The sequence below is a fragment of the Solanum verrucosum genome, unplaced genomic scaffold (assembly GCF_900185275.1).
Source record: "Solanum verrucosum unplaced genomic scaffold, falcon-dt-bn FXZP01000157.1, whole genome shotgun sequence".
Classification (NCBI taxonomy): Eukaryota; Viridiplantae; Streptophyta; class Magnoliopsida; order Solanales; family Solanaceae; genus Solanum; species Solanum verrucosum.
Window position 1 is genome coordinate 218,906 of NW_026020185.1, and position 21,557 is coordinate 240,462.

Sequence of the window (21,557 nt, forward strand, 5' to 3'; positions counted from 1 at the left end):
CCTTTAAAATCTATCACACATGCTCTCAACATGTCTTCCAAAGTCTGAATGGTATGTTCCGCTTGACCATCTATTTGAGGGTGAAAATATGTGCTAAGCTTCACCTTGGTCATAGCCCCTTTTGGAAAGACATCCAAAACTATGAAGTAAACTGGTACCTCGATCCAAAATTATAGACAAGGGTACTCCATTTGATCTTACTATCTCCCTCAAATACAAATTAGCATACTCTTCCACTGAGTAGGACACCATGAAGGAAATGAAATAAGAGGACTTAGTCATCTGGTCCACTATTACCCATATCAAGTCATGTTGCCGCCAAGTACCTAGCAAGCCTACTATAAAATCCATGTTCACGTCTTCCCACTTGCAAGTATGTATAGCAATATCTTGTGACTAGCCTCCCGGCCTTTAGTGCTCAACTTTCACTTGTTGATAATTAGGACAATTGGTCACAAATCCCACGATATATTTCTTCATCCCATTCCACCAATAGACTTCCCGTAGGTCATGGTACATCTTGGTGGCCCACGGGTGAATAGAATAGAATCATATCGACAAATCACTGACTGCATCGGGGACTATGTCGCCGAAAACTATTGCTGGAGATCCAGATGAATGCAGATTGGCGAGCTAAGATACAAAATGGTGCATCACGTAATGGAATAATGATCTCGATCTGGATCGCCTAAAATTATAGTGGTTGGACGAGGGAAATGTGAAGAAAGAAGAGAGCTGACAGGACGATCGGTGAGTCACCGAAAGGGTTGGTGACGCTCGATTTTCTTCGCTGAATGGCCCAAAAAGTCACACCTTAGATTCGTATAAATTGAATTTGGAAGAGAGAGAAAGTATTTAGAAATTGTGAGAAACACAAAAAAGAGAGAAAACACAATTATTGTTCATTTGGTGAAACTTTTGCATTATTTTCAATTGGGCATTGTAATAGCGAAGAGATTCTTCAAAGTAAACTTTTGATTATCAAATACCCAGCTATGGAATTTGTAGCAAGTATCAATTTTTGTCTTTTTACAATGATTGGCTAAAACCCCAATCTTGGGGGTTTGACAATTTAACCAATTGTTGTGTTTGATTCAATGGGTGCTAGTAATTATTGGTTTACGATGTTAATTTGAAGTGGGTCTGAGTTATTATTGTGGTTTAGCTTCTATATTTTATGTTTATTGTAATATACTTTAGGGTTTTACACTTTCTTGAGAAAGAAGTGTAGAGCTAAGGTAGTAACTTAGCATCCATAGCTAGTGGGTCTTCACGGTTTCCTCTTGAGAAAGTGAAACCCAAGCTCCATCCTTTGTATCTAGCTCAAGAGAGTAGATTTGATGAGATTGTGGGCTGGTCTTCTTAAGGAATGCATTGAGGTTTGAAAGAACTCAGTGGAAATAAGGTATTTGTTCGAGAGAAAGTGCCTTATATAAAGTCCATTCTACCCATAACAAATCAATATAGTTGGGTGATGATTTGTACCTATTGAATTGAATTTAGCAGTTGGTTAGTCAATCCCCCAAGTATGTCCTCCTTATTTGATTGTCACTTTTCGATTGTTGAAGTGTTTGGTAGTCCGGCAATTGATCGTTTGGATTAGTGATGATGTTTTCGAGTATTGGTTCATAGATTTCAAAGTGTTTTATGTGTTCAGCTGCAAAGGTCACTATCATAATTTTATAATCGAACTCAAAAGAAAGCTACTATTTATGGGATCGACCCCAACTCATATAGTTGGGTTTATACTTATTTACGATCATTGACACTTATGTAGCGACCTTAAAAACAAACTAGTGAAACTAGAGCCTATGCATGGACTATCGGAAGTTAAATTCGTGGACCGAGAAAGATCATTTTCCCATGCCTTTCATGGATCAAATGCTTGATCGACTATTAGAAAGAGGATGGTACTACTTTTTGGATGGGTACTTTGGGTATAATCAAATATCCATTACTCCGGAAGACCAAGAGAAAGCCACTTTCACCTGCCCATAAGGAAGTTTTGCTTCCAAACAAATGTCGTTTGGGTTACGTAATGCTCCGGCAATGTTTCAACGTTGCATGTTATCTGTTGTCGCTGATATGGTGGAGGATTCAATGGAAGTCTTCATGGATGACTTCTCGGTTGTGGGTGATACTTTTGAAGCATGTTTGGGACACTTGGGACAAGTTCTTCAAATATGTGTGGAGACGAATTTGGTCCTAAATTGGGAAAAATGCCACTTCATGGTTAGGGAAGGTATAGTTCTTAGCCACAAAGTTTCACAAAAAGGATTGGAGGTGGATAAAGAAGAGATTGAAGTGATTGAGAAGTTACCACAACCAATTTCGGTGAAGGGTATTCGTAGTTTTTTGGGGCATGCCAGATTTTACCAGGGAGGTTCATCAAAGACTTTTCAAAAATTGCACACCATCTAAGCAAATTTTTGGAGAAGGAAGTAAAATTCAACTTTGATGATGCTTGTATGATAGCCTTTTAAGTGTTAAAAGGAGAAATTGATTTCCACTCCGATCACATCAGTCCCGATTGGTCAGAACCCTTCGAAGTGATGTGTGATGCAAGCGGTATGGCACTCGGTGTAGTGTTGGGACAACAACGTAATAAGCTATTCCACCCCATCTACTACGCAAGATAAACTCTAAATGGGTCTCAGCGTAACTATACAGTTACAGAGCAAGAATTACTTGTGGTGGTATATGCATTTGAGAAGTTTTGCTCATACTTGCTAGGTACCAAAGTGGTTTTTCATACAGACCACGTTGCTCTTCGATATTTGATGGAAAAGAAAGATGACAAAGCCAAGATTAATAAGGTGGGTGTTGTCGTTGCAAGAATTTGACTTCGAAGTCAAAGACAGAAGAGGTTGTGAAAATCAAGTGGATGATTACCTATCATGGTTAGAAGGGAAGGAGAATGATGAGCCTCAGGTAGACATAAATGATATCTTTCCCAATGAACAAGTATTCACGGTAACTCTCCAACAAACTCCTTGGTATGCTGATGTTGCTAACTATGTGGTTAGTGGATTAATGCCAGAAGAACTGAACAAGCTTTTTGCATCCGCATTGAGAAAATATGGAGTGAGACATAAAGTGGCAACTCCATATCATCCTCAAACGAGTGGCCAAGTGTAAGTTTCGAATCAAGAAATAAGGAGTATTTTGGCAAAGACAGTAAATGCAAATAGGACTGATTGGTCTAAAAAGCTAGATGATGCTCTGTGGGCATATCGCACTGCCTACAAAACACCAATCAATATGTCTCTGTATCAACTAGTCTTCAAGAAGTCTTGCCATCTACCGGTTGAATTGGAACACAAATCATTATGGGCATTAAAGGCTCAAACCTGGACTGGGCAAAGACCCTCCAAATGGAGAGTAGATCATCTAAATGAATTGGATGAATTCAGGTTTAGGGCTTATAAAAGTTCGGCTACCTACAAAGAAAAGATGAAGAAGTGGCATGATTCTCGAATCCTTAAGAGGAAGTTTCGAGTTGGAGATTGGGTGTTACTATATAATTCTCGACTACTACTCTTTCCGGGAAAGCTCAAATCCAAATGGTCAGGTCCATTTAGAGTAACTCGGGTATTCACAAATGGTACCATTGAAATCGAAGATAAAGAAGGCCCTGCCTTCAAGGTGAATGGGCAGCGCTTGAAGTTGTATGTTGGAGAATGCCATGAAATTTCTGTGATTGAAGTGGTGTATTTGGAAGATGCTTGAGAGAATTTCCACGTCGTTAAATAAGGCACTTCTTAGGAGGCAATCCAAGTGTTAGTTTTTCCAATAATGTGTCTTGAATATGTAGGTGTAGGCGACTTTTCCAGGTGATAGTTCCATCAGCGGATCGCCGAATACGTTATGTGATCTCGATGTTGATTGCCTTCTTGGCGTCAAAAGTTGGGCTGAGATACTAGAACATTAGGCGGGACATATCCATTACTCGGTGACATGCCAAAGTGATTGGGTGACCCAACTTTCATCGCTTTTTTTATTAATCTTGATAGTTCGGCGTCTTGGAGCAGTCGGCAAGGTTTCTACCCATTAGGTGATGCACCGAAGCCATTCGGCGTACTTGCTCTCATTTTCCCTTCTGTCCATAATAGACTGGTCGTACCCTGGAAAGTTTGGCGAGCCCTTGAATGTTTGGTGAATCGCCAAACAGTTCGGCAAACCCAACAAGCCTTTGCCGAATGGGCATCTAGTGAAGATTTCTTATCATCCTACTATGTTGGAGGACACTATTGAAGTGTTAATGGATGATTTTTCAGTTATAGGTGACTCTTTTGATCGATGTCTAGATCATTTGGCCGAGGTGCTTAAACGGTGTGAAGACTGCAACCTGGTGCTTAATTGGGAGAAGTGTCACTTCATGGTTAAAGAAGGTATAGTGTTGGGACATCGAATTTCAGAGAAAGGTATTGAGGTTGATAAAGCTAAAGTTGAGGTAATAGAAAAGCTTCTGCCACCCATTTCAATAAAAGGTGTTAGAAGTTTTCTTGGACATGCAGGTTTTTATAGGAGATTCATCAAAGATTTCTCAAAAATTGCACATCCTTTGTGCAAACTTCTCGAGAAGGAGAGTAAGTTCTATTTTGATGACGCTTGTCTTAGAGCATTTGGAAAGCTGAAGGAGAAGTTGGTTACAACACCTATCATTATTTCACCGGATTGGGGACAACCGTTTGAGGTAATGTACGATGCGAGTGGAGTGGCACTTGGTGTAGTATTGGGTCAAAGGCGAGAGAAAATTCTTCACCCTATTTACTATGCTAGCAAAGCTCTAAATGTGGCCCAGAAGAATTATATTGTGACCGAACAAGAACTCCTTGCGGTGGTTTTTTGCATTCGAGAAATTTCATTCCAACTTGCTTGGTACTAAGGTCATAGTGCATACTGACCACTCTACATTGAGGTATTTGATGGCGAAAAAGATGCAAAACCAAGATTGATTAGATGGGTACTGTTGCTGCAAGAGTTTGATTTTGTGGTAAAATATATAAAGGGAACCGAAAATCAAGTTGTCGATCGCTTGTCCAGATTAGAGGAAGAGGCTATGCTAAAGCTTGGAGACAAGGCTGAAATTAATGATGCTTTTCCAGATGAACAGGTATTAGCTACTTCTCATGATCTGATTCCTTGGTTCGCTGACTTTGCTAATTATTTGGCAAGCGATATTGTGCCTCCCGATTTGTCTTTTCACCAAAAGAAAAAGTTTATGCATGATGTGAAGAAATTCTTTTGGGATGAACTTTATTTGTATCGTAGTTGTGCTGATGGGATTATTCGTCGCTGCGTGCCCAAGGTTGAGATGTTGAGTGTACTTGAAGCATGCCATTCATCGCCTGTTGGTGGCATCATAGTGGTATTCGAACTGCACATAAGATTTTGCAATGTGGATACTACTGGCTTACCATTCACCAAGATGCTCATGATTTCGCCAAGTCTTGTGATCGTTGCCAAAGTGAAAGAGGGATTTCAAAGAGGCAAGAGCTCCCTATGAATCCTATATTGGTGATAGAGTTGTTTGATGTATGGGGCATTGATTTCATGGGTCCATTTGTGAGTTCATATGGGATGAAGTATATTCTTGTTGCGGTTGACTATGTATCGAAGTGGATGGAAGCAGTTGCGCTCTCCAACAATGAAGGTAAAAGTGTCACCGATTTCTTGAAAAAGAACATCTTCTCCAGATTTGGTACACCGAGGGCTATTATTAGCAATGGAGGTTCTCACTTTTGTAATAAGTTGTTCAAGGTACTACTTGAGAAATATGGTGTCCGCCACAATGTAGCCACCCTTTACCATCCACAGACTAGTGGTCAAGTTGAAGTATCCAACAGAGAGATCAAACAGATATTGGCGAAGACTGTAAATGCCAATAGAATGGATTGATCAAAGAAGCTTGATGATGCTCTATGGGCATATCGCACTACATACAAGACTCCCATAGGTATGTCTCCTTACCAACTTGTATATGGGAAGTCTTGTCATTTACCAGTAGAACTAGAGCATAAGGCGATGTGGGCAATGAAGAAATTAAATTTGGATTGGGGCGCCGCATCTAATCAAAGAATGGATGACTTGATAACACTTGATGAGTTTCGCCTAAAAGCTTATGAAAGTTCAGCCTTGTACAAAGAGAAGATGAAGAGGTATCATGATCAAAGAATTGAAAAGTGAGAATTTGTGGTTGGTGATCTTGTGCTTCTATTCAACTCTAGGTTGCGCTTGTTTCCAGGCAAACTCAAGTCCAAATGGACCGGACCATTTTTGCTCACAAAATTGTTCCCCCATGGGGCGGTTGAGCTGGAAAAAAAGGATGGAACAAGGTTCATGGTAAACAGGCAAAGGATCAAGATCTATTTGGGAAATGTTGAAACCATGCAAGAAGTGATTGAGGCCTACAATCTTGATAAAGTCTGAGTAATCAAGAGGCCTGAGTCGTGTTGCGACGTTAAATCAAGCGCTGCTTGGGAGGCAACCCAAGATGTATAATCTAGCCAACGATAGGATATAGTTTTTTCTCTAGTAGTTTGCGCTGTTCGATTTCTTCCATGTATCAAATTTGATAGTTGTTTTAGTTTTGTATTAGTGTTGGCTAGAATTAGAATAGGGTCCGTGTCTAAAAAGTGTCAAGTAAATGTAAAAAGAATAGCCTATTGGTTGCTACATGTGCAGGTACACCACGAAAATTCTGCAGAAAATGGTCTGGTGCAGAAGTCTACGGACACAATCGACGGTCCGTCAATTCATCAACGGACCGTAAATGGTGCCCGTAGATCCCATGTAAGTTTCTAAATTTTCAAGTGTATGAGTGATCTACGGTCCTGATCTACGGACCGTAGACGGGGTCTCGGGAGTCCATACCCTCAGGCTGTCTGACCCAACCCGGATTCCCCCATTTAAAAAACCCCATTTGTTTTAAACCATTCCCCTTCCCTCCATTACTCCCAAAACCGCTTCTAACATTCCCTAACCTCCCTAAATCACTCCACAACTCCTCCATAATATCATCCCTTCCATAATTCCCCAACTTCCCTTCCATTTCAAATACAACCCATCCCATAATCTAACAAAAAGGGTCCGGTGTTTGGTAAGTAACAAAGAGGTGACTCATTGGTCTTGCTAAGCTTAGTATCATCACGCAATCACCCCACTTCTTGTTGCTTGTAAGGTAATAGACTTTCCCTTCACTTTGAATTTCGATTCATAGATTGAATATAGAAAATCGGGAGTTGGGTCTTGACCTTGGGTAATTGTTAGATGAAATTGCATGATAAACTTGAAAATTACAATGCCCTTGGAATGATAGATAGTGATTGTGTAGCATTATTTTATGTGATCGTAAAACTATATGCTAGTTTCGACTTAGGGTTCCACAACTAGTCTAAATTATTTGGTATAGTAATCATTCGGAATCTTAAGAATGAAGAACTAGCATAATTTAATGTTGTAAATGCATTATGAGATTGTGTTAATGTTGAAAACTAAGGCAAAAAATGTATGATACCTGGCACAGATGGCACCCACGATACCCCGTCTACGGAACGTAGATCCATCTACGGACCGTAGATGGGGTTCGTAAATGGATACACATGAAAAATTTCACCAAGTGTGAAACCACGGAGGTGGACTACGGTCCGTAGGTCCATCTACGGACTGTTCTGCACTTCTGTGGTTTCCACCTGCGACCTATATGACAGGTCCCCTGATCCACGGAAGAGATCCACGGACCGTAGGTCTCCTCCGTGGATGACCATTGTAGCATCTGTCTGAATTTTTTCATTGGACTTAGTTGAGGGTCGTTACCAATTCTAAAAGTTTTTTTTGCTGCGTATGGTTAGTTTTGGCACTAATATTGTTCCCGCAGGTACGATGGCACCCAAGAAGATGGTCACCTACTCAAAACGGGGAAAGTCCAAATTTGTTGCCCCTAGTTTCCGGTTAATTGATGAGAACACAGACGCCGACACCGATCCAACATATGTGCCTCTCAACCCTAGGACTTCTCGCGCTGCACCTCGAGGCACCATAGGCACCCCCCGAAAGGTGCTTCCCGACGTAGTCACTGTCTCCCAGTCTGATGAGGAGCACACAATGATCGGGTCACCAACTGGGGATGGTTCCAGTTCAGAGGGGTCTATGTCCGGGTCCGAGTCTGCCCATCCGTCAGGCTCTGAGTCTGCCCACTCTTCACGATCCGAGTTTTCCCATGCTACAGGGTCCAATGCCAAATCATCCACAGGGTCTGGAGAGAATGACCAAGCTGCCTCGTCTTATGAGGCAACTAGCTCAAAGTCCATACCTGCACCACGAAATGATGACCCCACTCATGTAGCCAGCGAGCTAAATAGGTGGTGTGTAGAAGCCCAATGGCAAATCTATCGGGATGCTAAGATGGTCAACGATAAACAAAAGATGGCCCGACTAATTTCAGCGGAGCGCAGAGTCCTCACGGGGAGCCTGCATACTGTTCCAGACATTCACCGGCTGTTTAACCTTCACAAGTGTGACTAGATGGCTCGAGACCCAGGGACGTACAGCGAGGAAATTATGCGGGAGTTCTATGCTTCATATGCTGCCACTCTCCGTTGTTCCATTTCCAAGCGGTCAAAGCCACTAGCGCAGGATCCGCTCACTTCCACTTTGGTTCGAGGGTGCCCAGTGGACATATCACCTGCCACGATCAGACACTTTCTCTATGGTCCTATTACGGGTCACTCTTGGTCTCTCAACACAGCTGAGTTGACTACAGATAGGACATCGTGCGGAGTGGCGCTTTCCAGAGGAATGCTAAGCAGCGAGAGGTTGTTCTACTATGGTTGGCCAGGTACATTGCTGCAAATGGTGAGCATGCAGAATGGGTCGTCGCTCCACAGTTGGGCATCCGGAAGGCTACACAAAATTTTGTGGCCAAGTTCTTCTGGTTGCTGGTGCGTAACAGAGTGTCACCTACAAAAGCTAATAATCAAGTCACTTGGGACAGAGCGGTCATGGTATCAGCATTGGTAGCAGGAGTTGAGATTGACTTTGCCCGCATGCAGCTAGCAGAGATTCACGAGAGGGCATTCAGGACCTCCACCACCTACCTCTTCCCCTGTCTAATTTTTCATTTGTGCAGGGACTCTGGAGTGCCGATCTGGCATTGCGACAAGTTAGTCCACCCTACAGGGGCATTGGACATCGGCCTTATTCGAGATAAGGCAAATGTGGCAACACCTCGCAGAGAGCCCTAGATTGAGGTACCTCCCTTAGGAACCGATCTTGCAGACACAGTGGGGCAGGCACAGGGCGGTGACTCCATGATCCGAGACCACACCGACACTGTCCCGGGCTCCTCATCTCAGACAGTTAGTATGGATCCTAGCTCTTCCTGATCCACACCACAGTTAGGAGCTAATATTTTCCCGATGGCCAGAGTACAGAAGTTTGAGGCGCAGATGGCCACACTGTTGCATCACATCCAGTCGTGGATGCAAAAGTCGATAGCCGAGTCTGAGGCTAGGATGGAGCGCATGATGGAGGGGATGATGGATCGGAAGGTCCAGGCTGTTAATAAGAACCTTGATGCCTTTGAGTTGTGAGTCCTCGAGAGATCAGCTTCGGACATAGACCTATCTACTTTGCAGGCTGACGTAGCCAGCCTCCGGACTGACGTTGATGCCATTCTTGCTGCACCTTCAGTTGAGACTCAGGTTGCTCCTACTGCACTGGCTGGATGCTCTATTCAGTGGGACTGCCGAGGAGGGGCCTGCACCGACACATACCAAAGGCAAGCGGCACTGTTCTCATCGCACGGAGGAAGAGAAAGCTCACAAGAGACAGCGTCGGCAGAAGAAGGCAACTAGGAGGGCTTCGATTGTAGACGAAGAGTTGCGCCAGCAGAGGGTGCGTGAGAGAGTTGCAGGGGCATCGAGCTCTGCCCCAGTTGCAGAGGTTCAGCCTATTTTGAGGGACGTGGTGAGCACCACTCATAGTGCGGTGAGATTGTTAGAGAGCACTACTGAGGGTGCTATGATTGTTGATGTGGGCACTACTGAGGGTGCCCCCACTATTGTTCCAGCGGGTTTCGGGAAACCGGACCCCCCTGCTTGTTGATGATTCGCCGGCGCTTTGCGCCACAGGTTTGCTTCACCCAATCCATTTTCTTTTAATGTTTATGTATGCATTGGGGACAACTGCATCTATTTTTTGTTAGGGGTGGGCTAAATGGATTGTGAGTGATAGGGTGGAATCTGAATAACCTAACTCATGAATCCTCTATTGGGGTTTTCTTGCCTGTGTTCTTTTTCCCCAAGGGACTGTTTAATTTTTGTTGAACCGGCATGTCTTAGGATTGTATGTGTAGAAGCATGATACAGAATGAAGCATAATGGCTTATGAAAAATGATACCTGTCAGATTTTGGGATGTATGCTAGAAGTTGTAGGCTACGATTAGTTGATTGTGTTGGTTCTGAGTATGACATAGTAACAATCGACTCGATGGCATGACTAGAGCTGAAACTTGAACTGGGTAATCTGATAATCTGATGATGAAACTATGTGCCAAAAGTGGGTGAGAATCGTTGACTGTTCAAACGGTTTTGTGCAAAACTAGAACTTGCCCGGTTAGTCCTGCTAAGACAATTCAATCTAGAGGTTAGGAAGTGATCATGGGCCATTGTTCTAAAAAGTCTGCAAATTGCCTAGAAGGATTCAACCAAATGAAATAATTGTTCCCTTTGATCCAACTTTGAGCCTAAAAATAAACCATTCCTTTCTAAAACCCCGAACTCACCTTCCCATAATCTACTATGTTGGCCCCGGTCTCTCCTTGGACATGTGCACTTCAACTCAGGCTAAAAGCCTAAGTTGAGGGTGGCTAATGTAAAAAGTAACCTCAATCTTGGCCCTAACCCGACATCGGGTATTGTGCACCTCAACTAACGGAAAATCCATAAGTTGAGGGTGGCTATGAAAGAGGAAACTGAAAGAAAAATGGGTATGAAAAGAGTGATGAAAAAAAAACAAAACAAAAAAAGCGTGAGGAATGGATGTGACTTGTTGAAAGCTAAAGGAAAAATAAAAGTAAAATGAGCTACAAAGTCTAAAGTCACATCCGTGGTTGAAGAAAATTAAGGGAAAGAAGGTAAAGTGATAGTATGACAAAAATAGGGCAAAAAGAGGTTAAAAGCCTAGTGTAATGTCAAGGAGGGTAGAAAGTCACTAAGCAGTACCCAAATGTACCACACCTGACCCTGAGCCTATGTTACAAGCTAATAAAGTCCTATAGTGATCCTAGAGTCTAGTTTGGAGAGTCTAAGCAGCGAAAATAAGGGCAAGCTTATGGCAGTAAGCACTAATTGTATTTGAAATTACTTCTGAGCGTGAGTGTTTAATAAATCCTTGTACCATGAATGACATTCAATTTTTGTGAAAAGGGGATTTCGTTTGAAGTAAGGGCACTAGTTACATTGTCGGAAAGTTGGTACCTTGGTGACAGTGAGAAGATGGTTGTTGTGTGTCAGTTGGTTGATCTGTGTCATGATCTGATCTGCATGGATTAGCTTGTCGAGTCTAAGAGAACGAAGTTGCATCTGAAAAATGAGGGGGGTAGAGAGCCATGTGTTGCTTGGGCCGAAAATGCTTGCTTCTATACAAGTGTCGTTTAGAGTTGTAGTGCGCCGTGAGTTTACGGTATTTCTAATACATTTCACTTACAAGTTGTGTGTGTCTAGGGCCTTTTAATATTGGTTTTTATGTGTTTTTATCATGTTTTGCATGAAAGATGTTCATGCGCGGAAGTATAGAGACAGCTGAAAGAAATGCAGAAACATGGCATTCACGGAGGTGATCTACGGACCGTAGGTCCATTCACGGTCCGTAGGTGATGACCATAGATCAGCAGGCATGGTATTGAGGACAAATCAGGGAAATCTGACCAAGTGTGGAACCACGGTGTCCATTGACGGTCCGTAGATTGATCTACGGACCGTACTGTTGATCCGTAGAGTGATACTGCGAGGGTTCCAGTACCTGATTTTTGAAGATTCTAAGTGTGGAGCTACGGAGGGGATTGACGGACCGTAGATCAATCTACGGTCCGTACTGCTAGTCCGTCGTTTGCTTCAGAGAAGCTGATTTTTGGAAGCGAAAATATTTTCTAAGTCCTAGCTGACGGAAGGGACTTACGGACCGTAGATCCATCGACGGTCCATAAGTCAGTCTCGTGGATTGAAGACACGTACCTGAACAAACTTTCCTTAATATGTTTCCCTTTTAATTTAGGATTTGTTTTCTATAAATAGGGCATGTAAACCTCGTTTTTAGGGGTAGACATTATTATTCTATTTTTACCTTGTGACTTTGGAGATTAAGTTGCAACCCTAGCAATTATTGATTTCCTACATTCGTTTTGAAGATTTTGGCTTTGCAATTCAAGTTGAAATTCTAGGTTTATTATTCTCATTACGTAAATTCATGATTTCTTCATCTAATATTATGAATTGTGTTGTTGCTAATATGGGTAACTAAATCCACAACTAGGGTTGTGGGAACTATGAGCGATTAACAAAGTATGAATAGTAAATAAGTAATCCTTGAATAGTGTTTTGCATGCATTGATAATTCTTTCGTTTAAAAGTCTTTTTAACGAGTGCACGCATTAGAATTCGCCTTGTTGCTACTTGCCGGATCAATGAGGTAATCAACAAGAAAAGAATTATCAACATAGATTTAGTGTGATACTATCTAATAGGCTAGTATCGATTGGTGCGAAGTAATAACTAAGCCAAACATCGATTATGATGTCTAATATGAGGTAAAGGTAAGGGTTAGTAAATTATACACACGTAGCCGGATCAAGGTACGGGGTGAAATTCTCTAGATGCCGGATCAAGGATTTAGAGATACTTAACTTATCACTTTGCATGTAACACACTAGGAAAGGATTGTGATTACTAGGAGTACTGCGTTATGAGCTTGTGGGGAACACGTCTACCCTAGTTAATTTTCTCATCTTGATAACAACCGAGATTGAACTTTTGTTTATTGATTACTTACTGAATTCTTACAATTTGTTTCACAAATCCCCCTCTTTTTATTTCTTGTTTCTGGAAGTACTTTGGCTAATTGAATATAATTGTTGGTTAAAGTAAAGTCTAAACCATTTTCCTCGTGGGATCAATCCCAACCTAAAAGTTGGGTTCTTTACTTGATAACGATCGCTTATACTTCTTTACGGAGGTGTAATTTGAGCGTATCAGATTCCATGTCAAGCTCCATGGTCTATGTCGGTTAAGGCTCTTCCCCCACATTAATGAATGAATGAACTAGGGTATCTTAAGGGTGTACTACTTAGGATAGGTGGTGGAATGGGACATCAGCTAGACATTGCACAAGTAGACATTTAAGGGAGATCTTGGTGTGTCTTAGTAATGATAATGCATGAATGAGTATCTTTGGGCTAATTAATGAAAGTGTTGGTCTTTGAGCATGCTAATGTGAAAGTGAGTCATAATGAATTGAATGTAAGTGCTTATGTTGAATTGAATGTATGTGATGATCTTATGTCATTAGTGAATGAAGTTGTCTAAATGCATTAAGTTGAATCAGCGGTTTATGTTGAGATGTGAATGGAGCTTGTCTTGTGTAGCCTTAAGGATCACTTGGGTGTGGTATAGAGAGGTAGTATGGGCTGCTTCACCATGTCTTACTTAGGTGAGTCTTGGGATGACATTTGATGAGTGCTCTAGTTTTATGAAGCGACTTGTTGGCTTATGTGCTTATAAGTCTCATGTGACTAATTGGTGAAGGTTGAGGTATGCATGGTAAGTGCACTTTGTGTGACCTTAAGGTGGTGCCTTAGTGTGGGTAATGGTATGGGACGTTGCCCATACATTGCACAAAGGTATTGCTTAAGGATTACTTAAGGTTGAGGTCCAACGCAAGAAGGTAAAGGTAAATGGGTTATGTATGTTTTATGAGGTATTGTGAAGCATATGAATTTGTATTGTTGGTTGTGACTTGTAAGGTGCCTATTATGTTGATGTTCATGAGATTTTATCAAAATGGCATGAAAGCATAACTTCCTCACAAATGTCCTTTTTAGCATGTTTTGCATATCCTCATACTTAGTACGTGTGTTGTACTAACCCATTTCTTCTATTTTACTACAAGTGTAGGTTGTGGTAACTAGGAGGAGATTGTGCTTTGGAGTTGCTTGGATTGCTTCACTCTTCCAAGTCTTTGGTATGTCCTCAAGATTCGAGGACTATGTTTAGAAGTTTTTTAGTCATTGTAATAGACACTTAAGTTTCATATCATTTTTAAAGGGTTGTGTCCCTTAGTATGTTTTAAGTTCTTGTCTAAGATTGGCTAAAGAGACATAGTAGTTCCGCTTGCGTATTGGTGTTTTCAAATGTTGATGACTCTTGAAGTCTTATGGTTTTATTGAATAAAAGTTTTAAATTCTTAGTGATTTTTATGATCTATGCGATGAATGAATGTTAAGGCATGTATAAGACCTCCGAGAGGTCGAATACGCATTTAACGGCTAGGGGGTGCTCTCGGGTCGTTACAAACTTGGTATCAGAGCATAAGGTTTTAAAGATTACTTTTAGGTTCAAAGTCTCGAAAGCCACGTCTAGTAGAGTCTTGTTCATCGGTGTGAGTCGTGACACATCTATGAGCAAGAGGCTATAGGATGATAGAAGTGTCACTTTCTTTCATTATTCTTGATGTCGTGCCTTAGAGTTTGGTCTACAAGTGACCTTTTCCTAATCTGTCTCTTGTGTTTACAGGATATGAATACGAGGGCTAATCGGAAGGGAGCGGAAGAGGAGATAGATGATGAGGGAGTTCCTCCCCAAGGAATGCAAGGTGGCCAAGCTCCTTTAGGTAGGCAAGAGAATGTGGTTCCGGTGGTTCCCTCGGATATGACTAATGGGGAGATTAGAGAGGCTTTTCTCTCCCTAGCCCGTGCCATGACTACTCAAGCAAATAGAGATGTGGCGCCTAGGGTGAATGCTAGGGTGAATGCTATTGAGAGTGTTATGGCCTTAGGGTAAAGGATTTCACAAGGATGAACCCTCCTACCTTCTTTGGTTCTAAGGTAGATGAGGACCCACAAAACTTTATAGATGAGGTGTTTAAGATTGTGGATGCAATGGGAGTGACTCCTAGGGAGGAGGCGGAGTTGGCTTCCTACCAACTCAAGGATGTAGCTCAAGTGTGGTTTGAGCAATGGAGGGATGAGAGACCCATAGTGGCTGACCCAATAGATTGGGGAGTGTTTAAGATGGCCTTTCTTGATAGGTTTTTCCCCTTAGAGTTGAGAGAGCAAAAGTTGGTTGAGTTCATGAACCTACGTCAAGGGAATATGAGTGTGAAGGAATACTCTCTCAAGTTTACCTAACTCTCTAAGTATGCTCCTACCTTGGTAAAAAATTCTAGGGCTAGAGTGAATAAGTTTGTGATGGGGGTTTTCGGTTTGGTTGAAGAAGAATGTCGTACGGCTATGCTCCATCATGATATGGATATCTCTAGGCTTATGGTTTATGCTCAACAACTTGAGGAGACGAAGCTTAGGAAGATGAATAGAGATATCCAAAGGGCTAGGCCGGATGAACAAAACCAATCTAGGTCTAAGAAGAGGTTCTATAACCAAGATTCTTTAATTGTCAACAATGATAGGGTGTCTAACCCTAAACCTCAAAGAGGGAATGGAGGTGGTTCTACTTTTGAGAGGCCTAGGTGTGCTACTTGTGGAAAGCAACATTTGGGCAAGTGTCTTGCTGGTATAGATGGATACTTTGGATGTGGGAGTAAGGGTCATAAGATGAGAGATTGCCCTACCCTTAAGGTAAAAGGGAAAGAGATCAATCAAATTGCTCATGATGGCCCGGATCCAAATGCTCCTAAGAAGAACCGTTTCTATATGCTTCAAGCTAACAAGGATTAAGGAACAAATGAAGGTAAGTCAATTTTCCTTGTTGTTTGATGATAACCTTAGATGGGTTTACCCCAAGTGGGGGATGATGATTTGAGTAGTAAGGTTGTTGATATCCTTATATTTTCCTTCTATTCTAATTCAAGCTTGAAACAAAGAGTTCTTAGTAGCATGTTGCATGTTGGAGTCTTATGTGAATTGAGTATCCATATTCTCCTTATGATGTGCATATTTTAGTTGAATTCTTCTTTAAATAAATAAATGAGTTTTCTTGATTATGTCCCTCATGATTTATATGCATTTATGAAAAATTGTTTAAATTGCTCCATAAGATGCCTAGTTGAGCATGCCTGATGTGATCTTGATGTTGCATGATTATGCTCTTGAGAGAAATTGTATGGTGAGCCTATAAATGTTGTAATGAGCATGTTATGCTATGGAGAAGGAAGTTCCTCCAAAGAAATGAGAAATAGTTAGTTTTGTGCATATTGAGTGGTAGATGTTATTCCTACTTCCTTGAATTGCATGAAAGTTTTGTTGTAATGCTTTTATATGGAGTTGATGTTTCCTCCTTGATGTGTGTTGTAGTAATGATATTACATGCTTGTTGTGAGCTGCTAGTTGGGTCATTGAGTTCTCGGAAGTATTTTAGTGTAATTCGAGGACGAATGTTCCTAAGTGGAGGATATTGTAACACCCCCCAAAATGAAGTATGATAAAGTAGAGCCTCATATGGGTTTATGAATTAATAACTTGTTAAAATAATGAAGAATAGCCTTTTTAGTCAGTTTTAAAGAGTTTGGAAGTCAAACGTCAAGGGACGACCAGGACGTTCGGAAACTAGTCTTTTACGTGTTGGTGTGTTCTAGTATGTTGTTCATGTTTTTATGTGTTGTTTAGAGTCTAAAATCAGTGGAGGTGACCCTAGTGTCTTAATAAATGTCTTTAGGGTCAAAACGTTCAAGTACGACGCCCCGGGACCAACCTAAGGGTCCCCGAGGAGGACCCCAACCTTGACCAAACAAGCTGCCAAGGAAACTTGCAAAACGCTCATTGAGGGAGCATGTCCGCGTCGCGGACTAGCTCCACCAAGGGCCAAAAGTTTGGTCCGCATCGAGGACGTGTCGCAGACTCTACTGTCTCAAAATTTAATTTCCAAAAACTTGTGGGAACATCTCCGCGTCGCGGACCTGTGCCCCGACGAAATCTGCGAAAATAGAACTCAAGTTTGACTTGTTTAAAAGGTCCAACTAAGTGAGGAGTAGTTTGGGTACTTTGGGGAATTATTATAATCGGTTTTTCTACCTAATTTAGGGCATTTTAAGTGGTTAAAACCCCAGACCTCGAATAAGACCCCATTCTTCAAATTGAACCTTTCCTCTGAAATAAATTCTCTCTCTAGAACTCCATGGAAGCCATTGATGAAGATTCAAGCTAGGGGGTGGGTTCCTACTGATTTCTCTTCAAATTCCTAAGGATATTAATCACAAAGGTATGGGCATTTTATCTTTGATTCTCCTTTCAATCAAAGAGCCGAATCAAAGAGATTTCAATGTTTTTCAAAAACACTAAAATCCCCAACTTCAATTCTAAGATTGGGTTCTTGCATGAAAGTATTTCAAATGATGATTTAAGTTAGTATTTATAGTTTTAAGGTCAAAAACTCCATGAACCCTTGCATATCTTGAAACCCTAATATTTGGGTCTAAAGTGGGTCTATTGATTATGAGCTAATAATGTGATATTAATGTGTAGATTGTTATGGGCTATTGATTTATGTATTGTTCTATATTGAATTATGAGGAATTGATGGTCAATTGTGTTACATTAGATGTTGGCCTTGAATAGGCAATTGTGACCTAAGGTTTATGATGCTGATGAAGTTGTGAATAGATTATTGATTCTAGTATCTTATATATATATATATATATATATATATATATGTTGTAGATGTTAGAATTGTAAGGTTTGATCCCTTTGAAAGTGGGGAGGTGTTTACTTTATAAGCATGTTGTGATCATGGCCTTGTAGGCAAAGTTGGATGGTTGTTTTTTTAGTAATGTTGATTATGTGAAGGTAATGTGATATGATGTAAATTTGTGTATGGTCTAAGAGCATGAAAGGTGACCTTGTGTAGAGACTTTATGTGTTATGCTTGGTTGTTGTCTTCTTTGAATGACTTATAATGAAAGTGAGGTTAGGATAGACTATGTTTACCTACTCTCACACCTAGTGAAGGATGAATGAAAAGAATGGGAGTTAATGCTAATGAATGAAAGTTGGGTCTATTGTGAGGATAGTCTCCTAAAGTACTCTTTTAAATGAATGGGGTTCCTAGATGAAAAGTTTTCTTTGAATCCAAGAGTTTCCTTAATAAATTAATGAGGGTTAGGATGGGTATTCTTTCGTGAGTTAAGATGAGAGTACTTAGTAGCAATCCTTGTCCCTAAATGAATGAATGTTGGGTTAGCATGAGTACTCCTTCGTGAGTTGAGATGAGAGTACTTAGTAGCAATCTTTATCCCTAAATGAATGAATGAAATGAATGTCCAAATTCCGTGGGGGAGTATTTTCTAGCACCGAGAGGTCGAATATGCATGTAACGGTTAAGGGGTGCTCTCGGGTCGTTATAGGTTTGAGAAACAAAGCTAGGACATTAATAGGCAAGAAGGACAACACAAACTAAAAAAGAGAGAGGAAAAAAAAACAAACCTGATGATAGCCAAGATAACTCGGCGGATCGCCAAGAAACCCCTGGATCGCCTTAATTTACGGACCATTGAGCCTAAAACAGGAGGAATATCGGCAAACTGCATCTCCTAACGGTGAAGGACGACTATGTCGCCGAAAAGTAATGATGGAGATCCAGATGAATGTAGATTGGTGAGCTAAGACACAAAAGGGCGCATCACGTAATGGAATGGCGATCCTGATCTGGATCGCCTAAAATTATAGTGGTTGGACAAGGGAAATGTGAAGAAAGAAGGCGAGATAAGAGGACGATCAGTGAGTCGCCGAAAGGGTCGGCGACGCCTGATTTACCTCACTGAATAGCCCAAAAAGCCACACCTCATATTCGTATAAATTTATTTTTGGAAGAAAGAGAGTATTCAGAAATTGTGAGAAACACAGAAAAGAAAGAAAAACACGGCTATTGTTGATTTGGAGAAACTTTTGCATTATTTTCAATTGGGCATTGTAATAGCGAAGATATTCTTCATAGTAAACTTTTGATTTTCAAATACCCAGCTATGGAATTTGTAGGAGGTATCGAATTTTATATTTTTACAATGATTGGCTAAAAGCCCAGTCTTTGGGGTTTGACAATGTAACCAATTGATGTGTTTGATTCAATGGATGCTAGTAATTATTGGTTTCCGGTGTTAATTTGAATTGGGTCTGAGTTATTATTGTGGTTTAACTTCTATATTGTATGTTTATTGCAATATACTTTAGGGTTTTACACTTGCTTGAGAAAGAAGTGTAGAGCTAAGGTAATAACTTAGCATCCATAGCTAGTAGGTCTTGACAGTTTCATCTTGAGAAAGTGAAATCGAAGTTTCATCCTTTGTATCTAGCTCGAGAGAGTAGATTTGTTGAGATTGTGGGCTGGTCTTCTTAAGGAATGCATTGAGGTTTTGAAGAACTCAATGGAAATAAGGTATTTGTTCGAGAGAAAAGTGCCTTATCTAAAGTCTATTCTACACATAACAAATTAACATGGTTGGTTGATGATTTGTACCTGTTGAATTGAATTTAGCAGTTGGTTAGTCAATCCCTCAAGTATTGCCTCCTTATTTGATTGTCACTTTTCGATTGTTGAATTGTTTCATAGTCCGATAACTGATCGTTTGGATTAGTGACGTTGTTTCCGAGTATTGGTTCATAGATTTTAAAGAGTTTTATGTGTTCAGCTGCAAAGGTCACTATCATAATTTTATAATCGAATTCAAAAGAAAACTACTCTATGTGGGATCGACCCCAACTCATTTAGTTGGGTTTATACTGATTTACAATCGTTGTCATTTAGAATTGGATGAAGTATTTTCTAAACATTAATCAGACACATAACCTACCCTGATACCTTAGTACCCCATCTCCCCCTTGGGAGAAAGCCTCAACGGACTTCTTAAGTACTGCCTCTTTCAACTCAACCAAGATAGGATCAAGACTTTGTTTAGACTTCACATCCATCAAAAAGGACAATTCAGAACTATTATGGACCATGACACCACCCTTGGTGGAATCGACTAGTTGGACACCTAGTCGGGCCAACTTATGAACATCACGAACCAATTATCTCTTCTCTTCATCTACTTGAGCCACACTACCCATTGACAATCTACTAAGAGCATGCACTACCACGGTAGCTTTACTGGGGTGATAAAGTATACTCATGTGATAATCCTTCAAAAATTCAAGCCACCTTATTTGGCGAAAATTCAAGTCCTTTTGACTAAACACATATTGTAGACTCGTATGATCGGTGAAAACATCAACATGGACCCCTTACAAATAATGCCTCCATATCTTTAAGGCAAAAACAACCACCGCTAACTCAAGATCATGGGTAGGATAATTCTTTTCATGCACTTTAAGTTGCCTTGAAGCATAGGCAATAACCTTACCATTTTGCATAAGCTCACATCACAACCCAACTCTAGAGGCATCACAATACACTACAAAACCATTTGAACTTTCTGATAAGGTCAACACTGGAGCAAAAATAACTCTATCTTTCAATTCTTGGAAACCTTTTTCACAAGCTTCCGACTACACAAACTTAGCCTTCTTTTGATTAAAGCCATCAAAGGAGAAGCAATGGAAGAACATCCCTCGACAAACCTTTTATATTAACCGGCCAAACCCAAAAAGCTTCTAATGTCGAAAGGAGTTAGAGGTCTAGGCCAACTCTTGACCGTATATGTCTTCTTAGGATCTACCTTCATACCCTTGCTTGACACAATATGACAAAGGAAAGCTACGGACCTTAACCAAAATTCACACTTGCTAAACTTTGCAAAAAGTTGTTGGTCCATAAGAACTTGCAACACAATTCTCAAATGGTCAACATGCTCATTTTCACTCCTTGAATAGATCAAAATATCATCGATAAACACAATCAAAAATATGTCTAGGTATTGCCTAAACATTCATCAAGTCCATAAATGTCGCTGAAGCATTAGTCAACCCAAACGACATAACGATAAACTCATAATGAACATACCGGGTTCTAAAGGTTGTCTTTGGAATATCATCCCCTCTCACCCTCAATTGGTGATAACCCGAACAAAGATCAATCTTAGAGAAATAGCTAGCCCCTTGAAGTTGGTCAAACAAGTCATCGAATCTTGGAAGAGGATATTTATTCTTGATGGTCTCTTTATTCAATTGACGATAATCAATGCACATTCGAAGAGACCCATCTTTCTTTCTAACAAAGAACATTGGAGCACCCCATGGAGAGATACTCGGTCGGATGACACCCTTATCCAAAAAATCCTTTAATTGCTCTTTCAACTCTTTGAACTCCACCAGAGTCATTCTATAAAGAGGGATAGATATAGGTTGCGTATCCGGTAAAAGGTCAATACCAAAATCTATTTTCCGCTCAGGAGG

At 40.8% G+C, this 21,557-nt stretch overlaps 2 protein-coding genes across 2 annotated transcripts; both read left to right on the forward strand.

Moving 5' to 3' along the window:
• The first annotated feature begins 2,793 nt into the window (after positions 1 to 2,793).
• On the forward strand, positions 2,794 to 3,729 carry LOC125829338 (uncharacterized). Its single transcript, XM_049508575.1, has 2 exons — positions 2,794 to 3,134; positions 3,192 to 3,729. Exons 1-2 carry the CDS (start codon positions 2,794 to 2,796, stop codon positions 3,727 to 3,729), a joined length of 879 nt encoding a protein of 292 aa, XP_049364532.1.
• Positions 3,730 to 15,071: 11,342 nt separating this feature from the next.
• LOC125829339 (uncharacterized) lies at positions 15,072 to 15,950 on the forward strand. Its single transcript, XM_049508576.1, has 2 exons — positions 15,072 to 15,334; positions 15,443 to 15,950. The coding sequence occupies exons 1-2, from the start codon at positions 15,072 to 15,074 to the stop codon at positions 15,948 to 15,950; spliced, it is 771 nt and encodes a 256-aa protein (XP_049364533.1).
• The last annotated feature ends 5,607 nt before the right edge of the window (positions 15,951 to 21,557 follow it).

Excerpts from the sequence above, each read along its gene's own strand:
- LOC125829338 (XM_049508575.1), top strand. The coding sequence starts at position 2,794 with ATGACAAAGCCAAGATTAATAAGGTGGGTGTTGTCGTTGCAAGAATTT. Across the intron at positions 3,135-3,191 it reads CCTCAAACGAGTGGCCAAGT|GACTGATTGGTCTAAAAAGC; the intron begins GTAAGTTTCGAA and ends AAATGCAAATAG.
- LOC125829339 (XM_049508576.1), top strand. The coding sequence starts at position 15,072 with ATGAACCCTCCTACCTTCTTTGGTTCTAAGGTAGATGAGGACCCACAA. Across the intron at positions 15,335-15,442 it reads TTAGAGTTGAGAGAGCAAAA|GGCTAGAGTGAATAAGTTTG; the intron begins GTTGGTTGAGTT and ends AAAAAATTCTAG.